Here is an 18,098-nt window from a genome sequence, read left to right as displayed (position 1 = left end):
CCGTTGAATTGATTCTTAAAATACAGGGTGAAATAGTGAATACACCCTATATTATATCTTTTTATTTTCAATTCATGATAGGTTGTGTTATGACTTTTCCAATGCATAATGATATGTCAGAAGAGACAAAATTGGAAGTAAATGAATGAACTGATATGTTATAAGTATTGGGAATTTTACAAAATTCTATTTTTAAGATGCTCATAATACTGTGAATGTAACCCTGTGTTTTAATATAATGGTCGGGATATATTTGGATGCATACATATGGTGCAGGGGGAATGGAAGTTTATGAGCCAGTATTTTGAATAAGCTGGTATGTAGTTCTATAAAATAAATGGATGTGACACACAGAAACCTGAAAGTGAAAACAGAGTAATCATGTACAGACCTATCCTTTACATGATCTGGGTGTGACTCAAAGATTGCTGGTTTGGCCCATGGACCAAGGGGAATACCTCAGAAAGCCGTGACAATGTCCTGACATCATGGAGTAATCCATGGGTGTGTGTGTGTAGTTTAAAAAGCTTGAAACTAGTATATGTTCTGGAATTTTGGGTTATATGGAACCTGAAGGCTATGGAACCTGATGGAACCTAAAGGCTATGATGTGCTTTTCCACATGGAGGGAGTGAGCAGAGCCGCAGTCACCTATTAGGTGTTCTGTAGGCATTCTTGGGAATATTGAACTTTTTCATTCATCAACTATTTTTGTATTAATTATGTGTATTAGATGGCTGTATTGTTCATTGTTGATCATGGACATGTATTTAAAACGACAGAAATTAATTAAACCTCTTACTGAAGCATTTGTACATTATTTTTCAAAAAAAATCAATATCTACTGTAATTTTTCTATTGCTGTCTCCCAAGATTCTTGAATCAGTTGTATTTGAGAGGCTCTCAACTGACTTTTCAGTATTGCTTTTATAATGATAAAATTCTTACCAGCAATTTCCTTTTGAATCTTTGAACAACTGAGATCTCTCATCCTACGTATTAGAAGCTTTGTTTTTTCTTTGTCTTTCATGTGTTTCCCTTTTTAAATATGGCTATTATATATTCTTTGCCCTGAAATGATGTTTGTCATTTTTTGCTCTTCACATGTGAACAATGAAAATGGTTTCACTTATTTTGGAGTTTCTTTGTATTCTCTTATTTCAGTTTTCCTTCACTCTTAAAAAAAAGCTGTTCCTTTGCAGTGTCACCTCTGATCCTTTCAAAGCTCGGCAGTTTGTCTATGGTTAACAATCTGAAATTGATGTTTACTTTCCTACTACGTTAAATGCGTGACATCAGCATTTTTCATCTGTGTTCTTGATTCATTTACCCGTATTTCACAGAGTTCTCTCTCAGATTTCCCAAGTGTTACCTTTTCTACTCTTCTCCCTCAGGTTATTTTCTTCAGATCATTTTAGAACAAATGTAAAGCTAATCATCAAACCTGGACATTTAATGAAATTGCAGAGCTGGGGAAAGATTAGGTCAATATACCTCAGATATAGGGACCTTGGAAGGAATTTTGATTACGTTGGTTATATGAATGCCTTTATTGCTTGTTTTCAGTTTAGTTTTAATTGTAGTCCTCTATTTTGATCAATTAAATAAGTAAATACACTGATGTTAAGCTTAGAAAATTACTCTTTTGGGCTGCAGCTCCCAGAGTCCCACATTCTACGTTGTCATGTTTCATGTTTGTGCAGGTGGTACTTCAAATGATTTGGTGTTAAATCATTTAAGGGTTCAAAGATCAACACCAACAACTTAAATTAATCTCAGAGACTAATAGACAGTCAGTACAGCTGGGCACAGTATTCGTTTTTTATGCTGTGAACATCTCACCCCCACAAGATGCATAGCTGCTTTTTTCTGTACTAGGGGTAGTAATTCTAGATTTTCTGTTCTCAAGAACTGTTGTGGAAAAACAATCCATTTTCCTCAGGAATTCCCTGCCCCTACGCAATGTCAGGAAACTTTTTGAAGAAAGCTATGAAGCTTCCCCCAAACTGCATAGTTTTCCAGAAAGCTGTGCAGCTTTCAAAAAGGACGAGGGCAGGGGGAAACACAATACAGAATGTTGTACAACTTTAAAACCGTTTTTTCTCCAAAAAGATGGGGGTGAAGGGAACACAAAATGGAATGATGCACTGTTTTAAATGTTGTGCAGCTTTGAAAATTGCACAGTTTGGAGGGGGAAAAACATAAAATGGAATACATGCACCTTCAAAAGCTGCAGAGCTTTCCAAAAACAATGGAGAAAAAAAGCACAAAACAGAAGGTTGCACAGCTTTAAAATTGGAACAGATATTGCAGACCTTAAAGTGCAAGAAACAGTAGATTGTAGAACAGTAGAACAAAAGGACAAATAGCACACACAGAGAGATAACATTGCATTTGTATGCCTTCAGTCATTTTCAACCTATGGCGACCCTAAGGTGAAGCCTACGGTTTTCTTGGCAAGATTTGTCTTTGCTTTCCTCTGAGGCTGAGCGAATGTGACTTGCCTAAAGTCAAGACTGAGCTGGGATTCAAACCCTGTCTCTAGAGTTGTAGTCCCGCAATCAAACCACTATACCATGCTGGCTCTCCCTGTTTCAATATAGTTAGCTAAATTTTGGCTTTTGAACAAAAGTGGGATGGTAGGGATTTCAATAGTGAGATCTGTTGATAATAAAAGAATCTGTGGCAGGACTCTATTGCCAGACTTGGCTAATCTTCCTTGATTTTTAAAATTTGACCTGTCACATTAGTTTGTCCATTGAATTTACAAGTATTGTGTAACTGGGGAAACATGGTATATCACTTGATTTTGGTTAGTATTAATAGCAAAGCTCAAATGTTTGGATGACAGAATACTATTGTTCTACCTCTGTGCAATCCTGTGCATATATATGTAGAAATAAGTACAAATGTTCCTTAGTTCTTATTGTGGAGCTGTGCCTCTAGGAAGTAGCTGGGGAAGAATGGAGCTGAGTGGAAGAAGAAGTCAGTGAATTGGCTGGTGGTAGCTGAGGATCTCGGAGAAGCCAGCCTGCTGTTAAAACAGCCAGCCCAAAACTTAATGTGAAACCTGCTCACCACAGATGTAGGAGTGATCCAGGTCCAAACTTGAGAGGAAAATTGGCCAGAGGTAGTCATCAACCTGTTTGTGAAAGTGTGGTAGTGTTTGAAATGTTTCATCCAAATAATTACGTAAGAACCTATAAATGTGTATAGAGATTTCCCCTTCCCATTTTGCACATGTAGTTGCCTTATGAAGTACTAATATTATAAAGATCACCAATCTTTATTTATTTTGACAGTGCTCTGATATCATTATTTATAGTTAGCATTCCCTTTTAATGTCATTTTAAATATTCTGCTCTGTCATTTATTTCTTGATCTGGAGTGCAGTCATTTTTTGTTGCTTTCACATGTCCATCTATTTTACTGTTAAAATTTCCAAATTTCTGCCCAAGTTACCTAATCTTGTTTTGGGGATGGGGGGAGGGTTGGGAGGCAGGAGGAAAAGGTTTGTGTTTTGTTTTGGTTTTTTGGTATAGATACATTTCCAAAGGGCTTAAGACATTTACCACACTTTTGTATTTGCCAGATTTATTTTTTAGTATCTATATTCATTGAAATAACTCTTTTGTTTCATTGAAAAGATTAAGGGCAGTATTTACTTGGATTTTTTTTCTTCAAACGAAGTACCTACCACAGCTATTATTCATTTTTAAAAAATTGGTTGCTGTGGTTACCATAGTGATATCAAACCTTTTATTAAAACCATTGCCTGTATGTTCTGTCTAACTTCCACGATGCTGTTGGGGGAGCTGTAGTTCCATGAATCTGTATTGTCATGGAAGAATATTCTAGCTCTTTATAGTTAAATTATGCTGCATTTTTTTAAGAATCTGAAGCTTATAAATCTAGTTTATCATGTCTATCATTTAATTGTTCATGCAAGCCGTTACTTCATGTAGCGATTTACAGTCATCTCAGTAAAATAACTGTTTTGTGTCCCAAGATGAATAATGCATGTTCAGAAATTGTGGGTCCACTTAAAATGATGGTGCCAGAAAAAAATTATGCTTAAAGGGAAGTAATAATGTATCTGTTTTGAACAAAATATTGTGAATAGTTTTTGTTGTTGTTTTTTGGTATGATTTCAAGTAGGCTTCTAAACTACCTGTGACTTCCAGGTTGAAGCTAGCTCTAATTTTTGAAAAAAAGATTAAAACTCTGCTATATAACCATAAGGCAAAAACATAATTCCATGAAACAAACTGCAGTTAGACCATATTGTGGTATTTATTTCAACATCAACGTAGTACAATAAACAATAACAACACATAATGTATATGTCTACTTCAACCTGGCCAAAATCTTTTGGGGCTACAGTTAGATGAATTGAATCCACATTTAATTGGATGCAATCACTAATAACTTCATTGAGAGTTCAGGTAATGAATTCATTTTCTATCTCAATAGGAAGGAAATTCAGAGAGGTTTATTTGTCGTCATTGTCTAACATCCGAGGTAGATCAGACAGCTTTGATTCAAAGGAGTAAGCTCTTTTCCTGTGTGAAGCAACTGTGTTATTTCCATGACTTGCAAATTCCTTGGAAACATACATTTCTGGCAGTGAAAACAGGAAAAAAGGCAAAATGACTCAGTAAGGGATGAGCATATTCATTGGGCATGGAATGGTGACTCACTGCATATGTGTGCATGCATGTAGAAACATGCACTTGGTGAGAGGCCCTCTTGATACATGTTTTTGAAAAAGTGATCCAACTACTAGTTTTTCTGTTTTTCTCACACTGCTGTATAAGGGAAGCAGACTGCTGTCTACGATTTCTTGCTTTCCCTGTCCTTGCCCTCACAGTGGTTTCTTCCCCACCCCTTGAAGTTGCTCAGAGTGCCTGGACTCATTAAATGTGTTAAGTTTATAGGGGGAAAAGTGAGAAGAAAATACATTAGATGTTTTTTCTGGCATCTCCTTTTTATATGAGGGAAAAGAGAGTGTGGCTGAAATCTGAATACTTCTCCTCTTTTGTATGAAGAGTTGGATTTTTCTGTTGTAAACAGTTGAAGAAGAATTGATGCTTCTAGAAGTAGATTTTTTTCTCCTATAGATTTTTTTTCTTATAGGGGAATATTCCTGTTGGACATCAACATTTTCTACCATCACTTGCTCCCTTGCTATGTATTTTAGCTTTATGACTTTTGTTGATTTGGTGTCTCCCACCCTAATACCCTTGCTGTCATGTTTTCATGATTTAAAAATATGGTGTTTGTGTGATACAATAGATGTGTTTAGGGCTGGAAAATCTCCACAGAGAAATGACCCTTGAGACAACTAAGCTCTCTAAAGACAGTATATACTCCATCATATTAAATAGTGATGGAAACTGCCTGCCTGCAGGTAAACTAAGGTGATGAATTATGTGGTAATAGTAGGCATTTCTGGAACATGAAGTCATTCATTTTGAACTATTCTTTCTTTCAAAATTTCAGCCTCCCTTACAGTCTCCTCCAGATTTCAGTTTCCTTATTTTGAAGATGCAGCATTTGAAATGCTTGGTTCTACTCTTCCAGGCAGAACTTGTATGGAAATGATATGCTGAATATTTTAACCTGCCTCCAGTCTTGTAGAGTATGTTAGAAGTTACTTGCATGTGGCATCTTCAAGATACTGGCGAATGACTGCGGTGTTGAAATTTCTTTATTGTGGTTAACTGCCATCAAATCAGCTTCAATTTATGATGACCCTATAAATGATAAATCTCCAGGTCATCCTATCATCAACAACACCCCTGCTCTGTTCTTGCAGACCCAAGGCCCAGGCTTTCTTAATTGAGTCTATCGGTGATGCTGTATTCCTCTTTTCTTGCTGTTTTCTACCTTACAAAGCATTACTGTCTTTTTTAGTGAATCATGTCTTCTTGTGATATGTCTAAAGTACTTATTAGAAACTAATAAGTCTCACTTTAAAAATAAATGCCTTATGCTTTTAGTATATTATCTAGTGTTAAGGTAGCTGTTAGTTCCCCGTCATACCTTTGACAGAAATTTTCAGTTTTAACATAAACTCTTATTTTAGTCATAGTGGAAGGGGGAAAAACCTGGACACCTCATGGCATTACCCATTTTTCTTATTAAATTTGGTAGAACGTTGGCTGTGAAATCAATGATATTGAGAGACCACTGTACTCAATGAAGCCCTTTGGAAACATTCCTTTAATACTGGTTGTGAATCATCCGCTTCTCCTTGGACAAAACTGTTTCTATTTATATCAAGCATGCTATCTCAAGTATGGAATAGGAGAGATCCTATTTCACATGTTGAAATAAGTTTCAACTATCAATTTCAACTATCAGCTTTTGTGCATGGGATAGGACACCATTTTATCTTCTGCTTTAGGAATCACAGTTTCTTTGGCCACCTCTGTTTTTGATATGTAGTATGTGTGCTTCATTATTACTCAGCATGTTTTATATTAGGAAGTGCTGGTGATGTAGTGCTTGAATGACGGTACTGTAGCCACAGTGTTGTGAGTTCGGTCTCAGAGGGCTCCAGGTTGACTCAGCCTTCAATCCTTTTGTAGGTCCGTAAAATGAGTGCCCAGCGTGTTGGGGGCAATTGCCGTACACATTGTAAACTGCTTAGAGAGTGCTTAGTTCACTATGAAGTGGTATAGAAATGTAAATGCTATTGCTATTGCTAAGAGAACTGTAGGCCTTCTAATTTACAGGACTGGGTTGGGTCCAAGAAGCTGATAGGAGAAGTAATTAAGGGAAAGTTAATCACTCAGCAATAGATTCTAGCTTTGCAGGAAAGAAAGAGGGGATATAGTTCTTCTTGTTATTTCAATGTAAGGCTGAGAAAAACTACTGGACAGATTCTGCTAGTCTGCATTGGCAGTACTGAGCTAGATGGATTGTATCTGACTATCCATAAAGGCAGCCTTTATGGATTCTCTGATCCCATTACTTTCTCTTTAGTATGGTAGATAGGACTCTGCTTGGATAATAATGTGGGTGAGTGAAAGAAATAGCCTTTGGAGCAGAAGCTCCTGCTTTTGCAGCCCTCCATAGTGTACTTGCAATTGTCTCTCTGTTCCCTCTGTCAGTTGATACTTCAGCATACCCAGTGATAAGAAAGGGCTTGGAAGGTATGAGCTCACCCACCCCATCTCCAAAACAGAGGACAATAGCAAAAGGAGAGAGGAGATAGTATGACATTGGCTTCTGCAATGAATGGAAACTCCTGCTCTCAATACAAGCTGCTACCTCTGTGGTTGCTAGTGAGTAGAGTTGGAAGGCTCTTAGCCTTGGCTTCTAAGAGACAAGACAAGGTGGAAGACGGAGTGAGAAGGACGAAGTTGATACTACTGTCTGGAAATTCAGTTTATTTCTGTCTCTCTGTATTAAATTTTACATGCTGAGTCTCCCTTTTCTGAAATGCATAGGACCAAAAGTGTTTTAGATTTTGGGTTTGGGTGCTTGAGGGCTTTTTTGGTGGGGATTTTGGAATACATGTATTTGCATATGCATAAACAATGAGATATCTTGGAAGTGTGACCCAGTCTAAACACAAAATTATTTTATATTTCACATATACTTCATAAACGTAGCCTAAAAGTAAATTTATACAATATTTTAAATAATTTTGTGCATGAAGCAAAGTTTGTGTACATTGAACAATGGTAAAGCAAAAGTGTCAAGATCTCAGCCACCTATGAAAAGGGGGTTGAGTTCTGGAGTATCTTGGATAATTCTAGATAAGAGAGACTCAACCTGTGCTAGCATATTGCAGTATCCCTTTTATTTGTTTTTTTGTTTTAAAGGATCAGCCAGCTTTCACAATTGCCAAAGTTACTGACTGCACTAAAGTTACTGAGTCTTCTTACTCTGGTGTCAGGCAAGAATTCTACTAGCTTTGATCTCAAATATACATACAGACTGACTTTTGTGAGAGAAATTTCAGAAAGAAAAAAATACAATCATATGTCAAAGATAATTCTAATATTTCTTGTTGTTTTTTCTGCATGATATCTCTCCTTCTGTACTACACAGTTTGTGCGTAAATGTTTGAAATGAAAGCATAAAAGAGGGATTAAATATTTGCAAGAAAATTTGTCAGCACAGCTCCCCCTACAAACAGAATGTATGTATATAAACAGATTAGATCAGATAAACAATACATATTCATAAATATTCTGTAATGACCAACGGAACAGTTGGAAAACACTGCAATCACTTGCATCAAAAGCTCTGGGAGCATTTGAACAAATACTTGAATTTTAAAAACATTTGGCTGATTCTGTGACTGGAAGCAGACTGAACCATTTTGATCTATCTGCTTTCAATGCAGAGATGAAGGCAGATGGGATGGAAAACAGTTGCAAGTGAATTTACCTGATTTCCATTTAGTTACTATAGAACCAAATCTTTTAGATTTTACTAATAACTAGAGAATCATAAACTGTACTGGCTGTGTCTTCTGACCCAGCAAAGACATAACATAGCAGTTCCTTGTAGACTTCCCCATTTTTATCATTCCCAGTGTTAATTGCAAAATAATAGTTTATTTGAAACAGTAATTTTAATAACTCCAGATTGTGGTCTCAGTCTCTGTTCTGTGGGGTAACCATGATTCACATTGACTTGCACATAATGTTGACAAATGACTTAATCTTCTGGCTTTTCCATCCCCTAAATATAATTAATTTTTGTCTATCTCTAGGGCTTGGTAGAACAGGGAATGACAGGTTTTGTATGGATAGGTAGTTTCCTTAAAAATTAGAACTATAGTGACACCCTCCTCCTTTCTTTGCCGCTGGAAAATTGCCAATCTGACCAACTCTCTCCCCTTTTAAAATCAAGTCAGAGAGTTTGGCTGTTAAACTTAAAAGAAGAAAACTATTGGAAACTAAAACAGCTGTGTATTTGTATCTTTTGGCTGGTGGCTGTGTGTGTTCAGAAGTCGCACATGTGTAGACAGTGACTGGTCCTGCAGGGATTAGGGCAGAGAGGTCCTTTCTGGCTAACAGATGGCACCATGACACATCAGAAAGGTGAGCCGCTGTCTAATTCAGATACAAGATGGCTTGCTGAGAAACTGGCTTACTGCCTTATTGTTTAAATATGTTTTCAGGCTTCCTTTTATAGCTTTATTTTCTCAGCTTGTGGCAAAATAGCCACTATGTTATGATTGACTCTCTTGGCTACAGCTGACAGTGTTGATTTGCAGGGTTTATTTAGGTCCTTGAGCTCTCTTGGCTGGCAGTCTTCTTCTTAAAGACTGTTTGAGTTATTCTTACTGGGAACAAGCTCTGCATTTGCAACAAGCTTTAGTATGTGGCACAATATGGCCTATCTGCCACACTTCCGTATATTTACTGAAACCTTGTTAGTGAGTTGACTGCAGTTAATGAAGCTGAATTAGTGTTTAGGATACTCTTAATTATATATACTGAATGGTGCAATTTAAGATACTTTTGCTAAAATTATTTTTTTTAAAGTGCAGTTAATGGTGACGTGCTTCTTGAAACAGCTGAGATAAAATACAGTACACTAAATGTGTCAAAATATTTCTTGTGTGTTAGGAATAAGTAGTGAATGTATTTCATATATTGAGTAAGTAACTGAAACTCACTGGGTGACCCTTGAGCAAGTCACACTCTCTCAGGCTCAGGGGAAGGCAATGGCAAACCTCCTCTGAACAAATCTTGCCAAGAAAACCCCATGATAGAGTAACCTTAGGATCTCCATAAGTCAGAAATTACTTGAAGGCACACAACAACAACAACAACCAAAAATATCAGTGTCCCATGAAAATTTGCTATGGAACTATGCTGTCTTATTTCCAAAGAATCTTTTAAAGATGGGACAGAAAACTTGACAACAACAAAATATAGACCTGTAAACCCCTGTCCCCACCACCACCAGGTATCAAGCCCACATCCTTACTACTTTTTTTACTACAGTCGGCCCTTCCTATACACGGATTTTTTATACACGGATTCAAGCATACATGGTTTGAAAATGTTCCAAAAAGGTGTAAATTTCAAATATCAAACCTTGATTTCCATTTTTTATAAGGGACACCATTTTGCTATGTCATTATATTTAATGGGACTTGAGCATACATGGATTTTGTTATCCACGGGGGATCTTGGAACCAAACCCCAGCGTATAACAAGGGTGCACTGTACTCTAGTTCACTGAGGGTGGCTCAGATATCAGGCTAGTAAGTCACAAGGTGAGCTGCCTAATTGTTTTAAATGTGTAAAAATATTGTGTAGCATATGGGAAGGGAGATGGAAAAATAAACTTGTTTTTTCATTTCTAATGAGCTTGCCAGAAGAGGAAATGTGTGACTTTTAAAAATACATACAAAGAACTAGATCAGTGGTAGAATGCTTGCTTTGCATGGCAAAAGTTCCAGTTTTGGTGTCTAGGATCTCTAGGTAGAGTGGAGAAGATTTCTGTCTGACACTCTGGAGAGTCACAGTTATTAATATAAACCAAGGTTGAGACTTCACTTGTGACTCTTCATATGGTTTTGGACTGCAGTTCCTATAATCTATCTAGACTTAACGGGAGTTGTAGTCTTTAAACACCTGGTGGATTATAGTTGGCAGCCTAAGTATAAACAATATAATAATAATAATAAGTATGAATTATAGGATTGTTGCCCATCTGTCTCCTTTAGATGACAGTTTATAAAACACGGAGGGTAACAATAACCAGTTTTTCAGGTACTGATTAATTATGAGCTTCAGTCCTACATGCTAATAATTTTCTGCACTTGAGAAAATTGAACTTGGCCTTTTCCCCAAGTAACCTTTTTAAAGGTAACAAAAGCGACTCTCTCTAAATATGAACTGAAACCAGTTATAGCCCTTCCATGAAGATGAAATTGGTCTATTATGTAACTGATTTTCTCACTGATACTGTAAAACCACTCTATGATTGTAAAAAGGTATGATGTATAAGCCTTCTGTATTAGTACATCTTGTAAATCAGTACCATATATTCTTGACTATAAATCGACCTCATGTGTAATTCAAGGGCAGGTTTTGGGGCCAGAATTATGGATTTTGTCATGATACATGAATAAGTTGAGGGTAAAATTTGGAGGCTCTTTCAGTGTGTGTATGTGTGCGGATAGCAAGAGGGACTCTAAATAATGCTTTTTGCTTCAGCATTTCAGCTTTGGTTTCACCCTTGACTCCCCAGACAGCAGCAGTCAGCGCAGGCGGGAGAGGGACTCTATTTGTTTAATAGCAATCACCCAGGCTTGGCTCAAGAGAAAAAGAAACTATCTACTGATGGCATGGGAAAATCTGAAAGAGCTGCTATCACATTACCATATTGACTCATAAATAAGTCGACCTGGGATTTTGGAGTCAATTTTTGGGCATAAATTTTTAGACTTATAGACGAGTATATATGGTAACTCAAGCCACCTTGAGTCCTAGTTTGGGGGGAAAGCAAGGTATAAATAAGGTGACCACTGGTGGTCGATGTAAATCAAATGGCAGCAGGAAATAACTTTAATATACATTAATTATATTTCTCTAGAATTTGTATTCAGTTGGGTGATGTGGAATATACATTGGGCTGAACATAGCTTTAATGGTAAAATTCAATCCTAAATATATTCCAAACACCAATATAAAATCTATGCAAATGTAGGTGGTTTGGCAAGTAATTAAAAGACATAACACATTGTAAACAACTGTGGAATCCGAAATCCCTTAACAACTTTGTAGAAAAGGAAATCGTACTACTTTTACAAAAGAAAATTGCATTTGTGGGGAGGAGGAAACAATTTTATGGCTCTAAACTAAATGAAGTTAAAGAAAAATATTATTCTTTGTAGTGGCAGATGCATGGTTGATGGAAAGTAAGGATAAAAGTTTATCTCGAGAAGAAACCTTACAGCAGATAGCCTGTCAGGAACATAGTTCTAGTAATGTACAAGGAGGTCCTGTATGATGACTTTTCAAATGAATTATTCAGCAACCCATGTGCTGAATCACTAGGGCTAGGTAGTATGAATTTCAGTCTAAAAACTGTATTTTCACAGTCAAATACTACAAATAACAGCTGTGTTTGTACTGTAAATAATAACTTTATTTACTTGTGAGTTTTCATTGTAGAGGTCATATTAGGAAACTGCTGATGACACTGGCTGTAGAAACCTCTATTCATTGTACAGTCTGCCCTCCATATCTGCAGACTTGACATCCACAGATTTGAGCATACGTGGATGGCAATCCTGGGGGGGGGGGTCGCATTCGCAGAGGAGGAGGAGGAGGCAGGGATGAGAAGGAGGAAGGAAAACGAGAACAAGGAAGAGCGTTGAAGAGGAGAAGGAAGAAAAGGAGAATGAGTGGTAGCAGAGCAACAGAGGAGGGTAAGAGGAGGAGGAGAAAGTGGAGGATGTGGGGAAGAGGAGGAGGAGGAGGAGGAGGAGAAAGAAGAAGAAGAAAAGGAGGATGAGTGGCAGCAGTGTGATGGAGAGGGGAAGAGGATGAAGGTGGAGAAGGCGAGGTAAGAGGAGGAGGAGAAGCCACAGCATTGGTGATGGGTAAGAAGTGGAGGAGGAGGAAGAGCGAAGAAGGAGGAAGCAGGCAGGAAAGAGGAGGAGGAGAAAGAGCCATGGCAGCGGCGACTGGGGAAGAGAGGAGGAGGAGAAGAGGAAGAAGAACAGGTACCTCCCTGCTGCTGCCACAGAGAGAACAGCAAGGCTGGCTTCAGGGAGGGGGCGGGGGCAAAGTGCCACTGTCCTCAATGATGGCGCAGCCACGTGGCTGCACCACCATTGAGTACTATGGGACCTGAGCATATGCAGATTTTGGTATCTGCGGGGGGGGGGGGGGAGTCTGGAACAGATCCTCCGTGGATACCGAGGGCCCATTGTTTTATAGTGCAGTACAAACATGCAGGGGTATAGAAGTCCCACTCTGATCCAGGAAAATCACAAGAAATATGTGCTGTTACTATGAGCATCAAAACTGTATTGCTTCTAAAAGTAACTTGTTGAACCACTTGAAACTTGGTATCCTTGATCTACTTGAAGAGCTCTGTAGTTATGTTGCATTTCAATCTGATCACATACAAATTGCTTTAGGTAGAGCTAGTTAAAAGTGGTGACATTATGTATTTAACTTTTTTAAAAAAAAAATACATTTTTTATTTTTATTTGTCATATTCTGATTGAAGCTACTGAACTTTATTTCAGAACCCTTAAAGATGAAAGTTCTGTATTGGTTTGATGACATTCTGAGCAAGTGGTTTAAATGTTCAGGATTTCCTACCCCATTAAAACCTGTGGGCTAAATTTAATAGTTAGTCTCAACTAGCATAAACACACCGAATCAATTGCTGATAAGTTAAGAGTGATGCAGTGGATTACTGTAGCTGGGGCAAGGTGTTTGATTTGGACCAGTGGCAGCAGTTGTTGGCAAAGTTATTTCACACTTGCTCAATTCATGTTGTATGTACTCCAGTGTTTTCAGAGGGATTTTGCATTATACAGGGAATCTAGTGGATTCTTTCTACAGTGGGCTCATGCTGTCTCCTTGGGTTTGGTTCCAGGACCCCTCATAGATTAGAGGGGTCCTGGAACCTGATCAGCTCCATCAGGCCTAGCCAGAGAAAGAAGAAGGGCCCTCCCTTCAGTCCATCTGCCATTGTCCAGGCCTCAGAGGGAGAGAAGATCTACTGGACTTGATTCCCTTCTCCACTGCCATTCCCTTTTCCTTTTGTGTCATGTCTTTTTAGATTGTAATCCTCAGGGCAGGAAACTGTCTAATTAACAATTTGTATGCCACTCTGAGAGCCTTTTTGGCTGAAGAGCAGGGTAAAAATACTCCAAATAGATAGATAGATAGATAGATAGATAGATAGATAGATAGATACCGAAAACCGTAGATGCTGAAGCCTGATTATTTACAGTGGGGTAGTAGAAATGGTGTCCCTTATACACAATGGCAAAATCAAGGGTTGCTTTTCAGAATACACACATACACATTCAAACTGTGGATCAGGGGTAGGCAACCTTTTTGAGCTGCGGGCTGGGTTGCTGTCCCTCAGACAGCTGGGGGGCCGAAGCCAAAAGATAAATAATTAAATAATTTAATTTTTTTTAAATAAATAAATAAACCGGGACAAATGTAGGACATTTTCAAATGGTGGACCCTTTTTTTAAAAAAGTGGAGGACACGTGAAAAAAATTGCTGATTTTTAATTTTTTTAAAAGATAAATGCATGTTTCTGAGGCATCTATAGACAATTGCCCCCCTTGCCCCTGCGCGCTAGAGGCCAAAGGCCCCGGCGGCAATCGGCAGCAGGACCGGGCTGGGGCCGGTCCCAAGGCCTCGCCGGGCCACATCCGGCCCGCGGGCCGCAGGTTGCCTACCCCTGCTGTGGATGGTTGAATCCATGGATAAAGAATCCATGGGTATGAAGGGCTGACTGTATCCTTGTATGTCTTTAGTTAAAGATTTTGTCTTCACAAGATGAGATGACATGTTACTATAAGAATTGGGACCTTAGTATATGGACATCTTGAGACTGTTACCTTCTACACCATCCAGTTCTCCTTGGAGCACAATTCTCTTTATGAGAATAAATAAGAGAAAAAAGAAAAGAAAAAAGATGTCTAAAATAGGAGGGAGCTAGCTTGTTTTCTGCTGCTCCAGAGACTAGAGACTAGGACCCGGAGCAATGGATGCAAGTTCCAGGAAAAGAGATTCCCCCTCAACATTAGGAGGAACTTCCTGACAGTAAGGCAGGGATGTAGCTAGGATTTTAGGAAGAGGGGGGTCCAGACTAAGCAGCACAGCACAGCAGCACACACCATTCATTTTTCTAATGGAAGAGGGGGTCCGGACCCCAAGAACCCCCCCCCCTTGGCTACGTCCCTGAGTAAGGGCTGTTCAACAGTAGAACACACTCCCTCGGATTATAGTGGAGTCGCCTTCCTTAGAGATCTTTAAATAGAGGCTGGATAGGAAGCTTTGCTTTAGATTTCCTGCATGGCAGGGGGGTTGGACTGGATGGCCCTTGTGGTCTCTTCCAACTCTGTGATAGCAGATTTTGACGTACACTAAGTGATATGATCTTGCTGTCATGAAAATATGTTTTTATTCTATGTATAATTCATAGATGAAAACTATGCCAAATTGTACAAAGTTTTTTTTGTACTATAGCATAACTTTTCATAATCTGTCAATAGTAATAGATCTTGAATCCAAATGCTGATACTTGGGTTGCTTTTGAATTTTCAGTTGTATGAATGTATACATTTGATGAGCAGTACAGCTCAAATCTGAACAGTTGGGTATATGTCCTGCCAAAGTATGCACATTATCTGTTAATTATTCTTTCAGGATCAATGTTACTGGAAAGATTTCAGTTAAATAAAATTAATCAGTTCATTAATAAAAAGAATACAGTTGGCTAGCCACCGATGTTTCAAGACACAGATAGCTAGCATGCCAATATGGAAGGCTAACTATACCTCAAAGGCTTTTAGTATGCATGCCAAAATTCAGGTACCTTGGTTTCATAGAGCTATGATACAAGCAGATACACATACCTCTTTCCTTCATTAGTTTAGACTATTTGTAGATTGTTTAATGTTGACATATATTAATATGAGTTATTTTAATTTGGTCATTAATATTTACATTAATGTTTAATTGTTGTAATGTCTTCTAATAGTGGACTACCTTGCTATATTATCTTTTTTTCTGATATTGTGAACATCCCAACTGAAGGTTTACCATGAAAAAGTGGTATATAAGCACATTTATAATGGATATATTGATGATATTTATTTATTGATTGACATATTGGTAACTTCTTTCTGTCCTGTGATACTGCTGTACGACCAGACTGCTAGTTTTATCTGGGGACACAAAAATTCCTTATGTAATCGATGGTTACATATTTTTGATCCAATTGTGAATGCCCTCTATGAAATCTAATTAGACTTGTACTTTTTTATATATTTATTGTACAATGCCTTGCATGATGTCTGTTATTCTAATGTAAAAATTACTTTCATCCTCAGATGACTTTACCTGAATGTATTTTAATGCTATTTTCTTAATGAAGTTTTCTCTTTCTTTTTGGTGGGGCAACAGAAGAGTTAAGGAAGCTAAGTTGGTCAGGAATTCCAAAACCTGTACGGCCAATTACGTGGAAGCTCCTCTCAGTAAGTAATTCAATACTTTCTGATGATGATAATATTGTTTCTGTTGTCCCATATAATTTTGCTTGAGTCATAGCTAATCAGTAGCACTCCAGAACAGTGTGACAAAAAGAACGCTGTTCTATTCTCAATTTCAAGCTTGGCTTGTCATAAGAGAATAGAGTAGTTAATCATGACAAGTACTAAATTTCTGTCTCCCCCAACTCCATCAAGCTCGGTGGTGTTAAATAAAAACTTAGTTTCTTATAGAAAAGTAAAGCATGTTTCAATTTGTGCATCTTATAATAAGATCATAAATTAAAAGTCTTGTATGTATTGATATTGCGGTTTAACTAGGATGATTTCCTTGCTTGGGGCTAAAAAGTTCTAAGGAACATTTGCCTGTGTGTGTATTGCTATATGCTCAAGAGAACATGGATGCTGCTTTATCAGCAAATGTTCACGTTAGATTTTTAGTTTTCTTAAGTTACACATCCAACAGTTTAATGCTGTTGAATTTTTCAGAGAGCTTAAAGTGACTTTCAGGTTTTTTTTCTTTCACTTTTTTGAGAGAAGATAGTTCTCTAGGGAATATCACGTATTCAGAAGAGATCTGATTTTCAGAGTATAAAAGACTCTCTCTTGCTAATGAGTCCGAATAAATTTGTAGTTTCAGTGCTTTCTAATCCAGAATTTAGATGCATCTCTTAACAGTGATTAAGTAGTCTCTTACAATTAAAATTAAGTGCACAGAAAGCTGTCGTTATTTATTTTATAAATTAAATGTATTCATTTAAATTTCACCCTAAAGTTCAAGCTGAGTTGGGTTATTCACTTTTTTTACTCTGTTGGGCAGGAAGAAGAGTGTGAAAAGTTTTATTTCCCATTTCTATGATTTTTTTAATCCTGATTAGGTGAGAATGCTTTCTGAGGCAAAGTTGATCAATTACATTTATTCATGTATTTACTATCCTTCCTTTACCTCCAAAATGAGACCCAAGGCAGTGTTTTATTTTATTTTATTTTATTTTATTTTATTTTATTTTATTTTATTTTATTTTATATATAGCCATCCTTTCTCCTGGGATTGGAATCAAAACAGCTCACATCAAGTTAAGAACAAAATACACTAACAACCTATTTGATAAAATTAAAAAATAAATAAGCAGTGCTATTAAAACTCACTAAATTACCACAGTTAAGGACACATTAAAACATAGTTAAAAGATAAAATCGCAACATGCCCCATTATACCTCATGCAAGATTAGATATTCTTGTTTTGCTCCTTTTTATGTGAAGCCATACTTAGTTCCTATTAAGCACTGCTTACCCTTTGGACTAATGTAATTTTGTTCACAGTCCTTAAATATTGTTATGTTCTGTAACATAGATCTTGTAATTGCTCATCTTTCTCAGAAATCTGCCCGCAACTGATACACACCAAACAGATTTTCTCTTTATCTGAATTCTGCACTAAATTTTAAAAAATTTAAAATGAGAAGGTAATACAGAGTAATACAAAAGATAGTCAAGGGTTTGACATAGTGCTCAGAAGGAGTGGCCTCTCGTCGCTCCAACCCCAATTGGGCCACGACTGCAGCAATCGTACAGCCGACTCCTGAAGCAGGCCACTGCTGCGATACCAAACCAGCAGCTGGCAAGGGCAGATTAAATCTGGTCCTAAAAGGGCCAGCCCTTGCCTGCTTGGCGGTTCCTCGGCGCAGCTTCTGGCCACTTTGAGGGCATATGTCATCTAAATACCATGCTCCCAAAGCATCCAGAAGCTGCTTTATTTGACCCATCTGTTTCAGGCCTTCAAAGTAATAGAAGTAATCAAACTAGACTATCGATAGATGGGTTTTGAAATATGACTACAAAAATTACATAGTGTCTGAA

At 37.7% G+C, this 18,098-nt stretch overlaps 1 protein-coding gene across 2 annotated transcripts in view; it reads left to right on the top strand.

Annotated features, from left to right (window-relative positions):
- Positions 1 to 18,098, top strand: part of TBC1D22A (TBC1 domain family member 22A) — a 155,629-nt gene that overhangs the window by 39,919 nt on the left and 97,612 nt on the right. For both annotated transcript variants that reach the window (XM_089524458.1, XM_089524457.1), the window contains exon 5: positions 16,155 to 16,225. In XM_089524458.1, coding sequence (XP_089380584.1) covers positions 16,155 to 16,225 — 71 coding nt within the window. The remainder of the gene's footprint in view (positions 1 to 16,154; positions 16,226 to 18,098) is intronic.

The sequence above is a fragment of the Sceloporus occidentalis genome, unplaced genomic scaffold, assembly GCF_023333645.1.
Source record: "Sceloporus occidentalis isolate IW3139 unplaced genomic scaffold, rSceOcc1.0.p SCAF_5, whole genome shotgun sequence".
In the NCBI taxonomy this organism is placed as follows: domain Eukaryota; kingdom Metazoa; phylum Chordata; class Lepidosauria; order Squamata; family Phrynosomatidae; genus Sceloporus; species Sceloporus occidentalis.
This window is presented reverse-complemented; position numbering and strand designations above follow the sequence as displayed.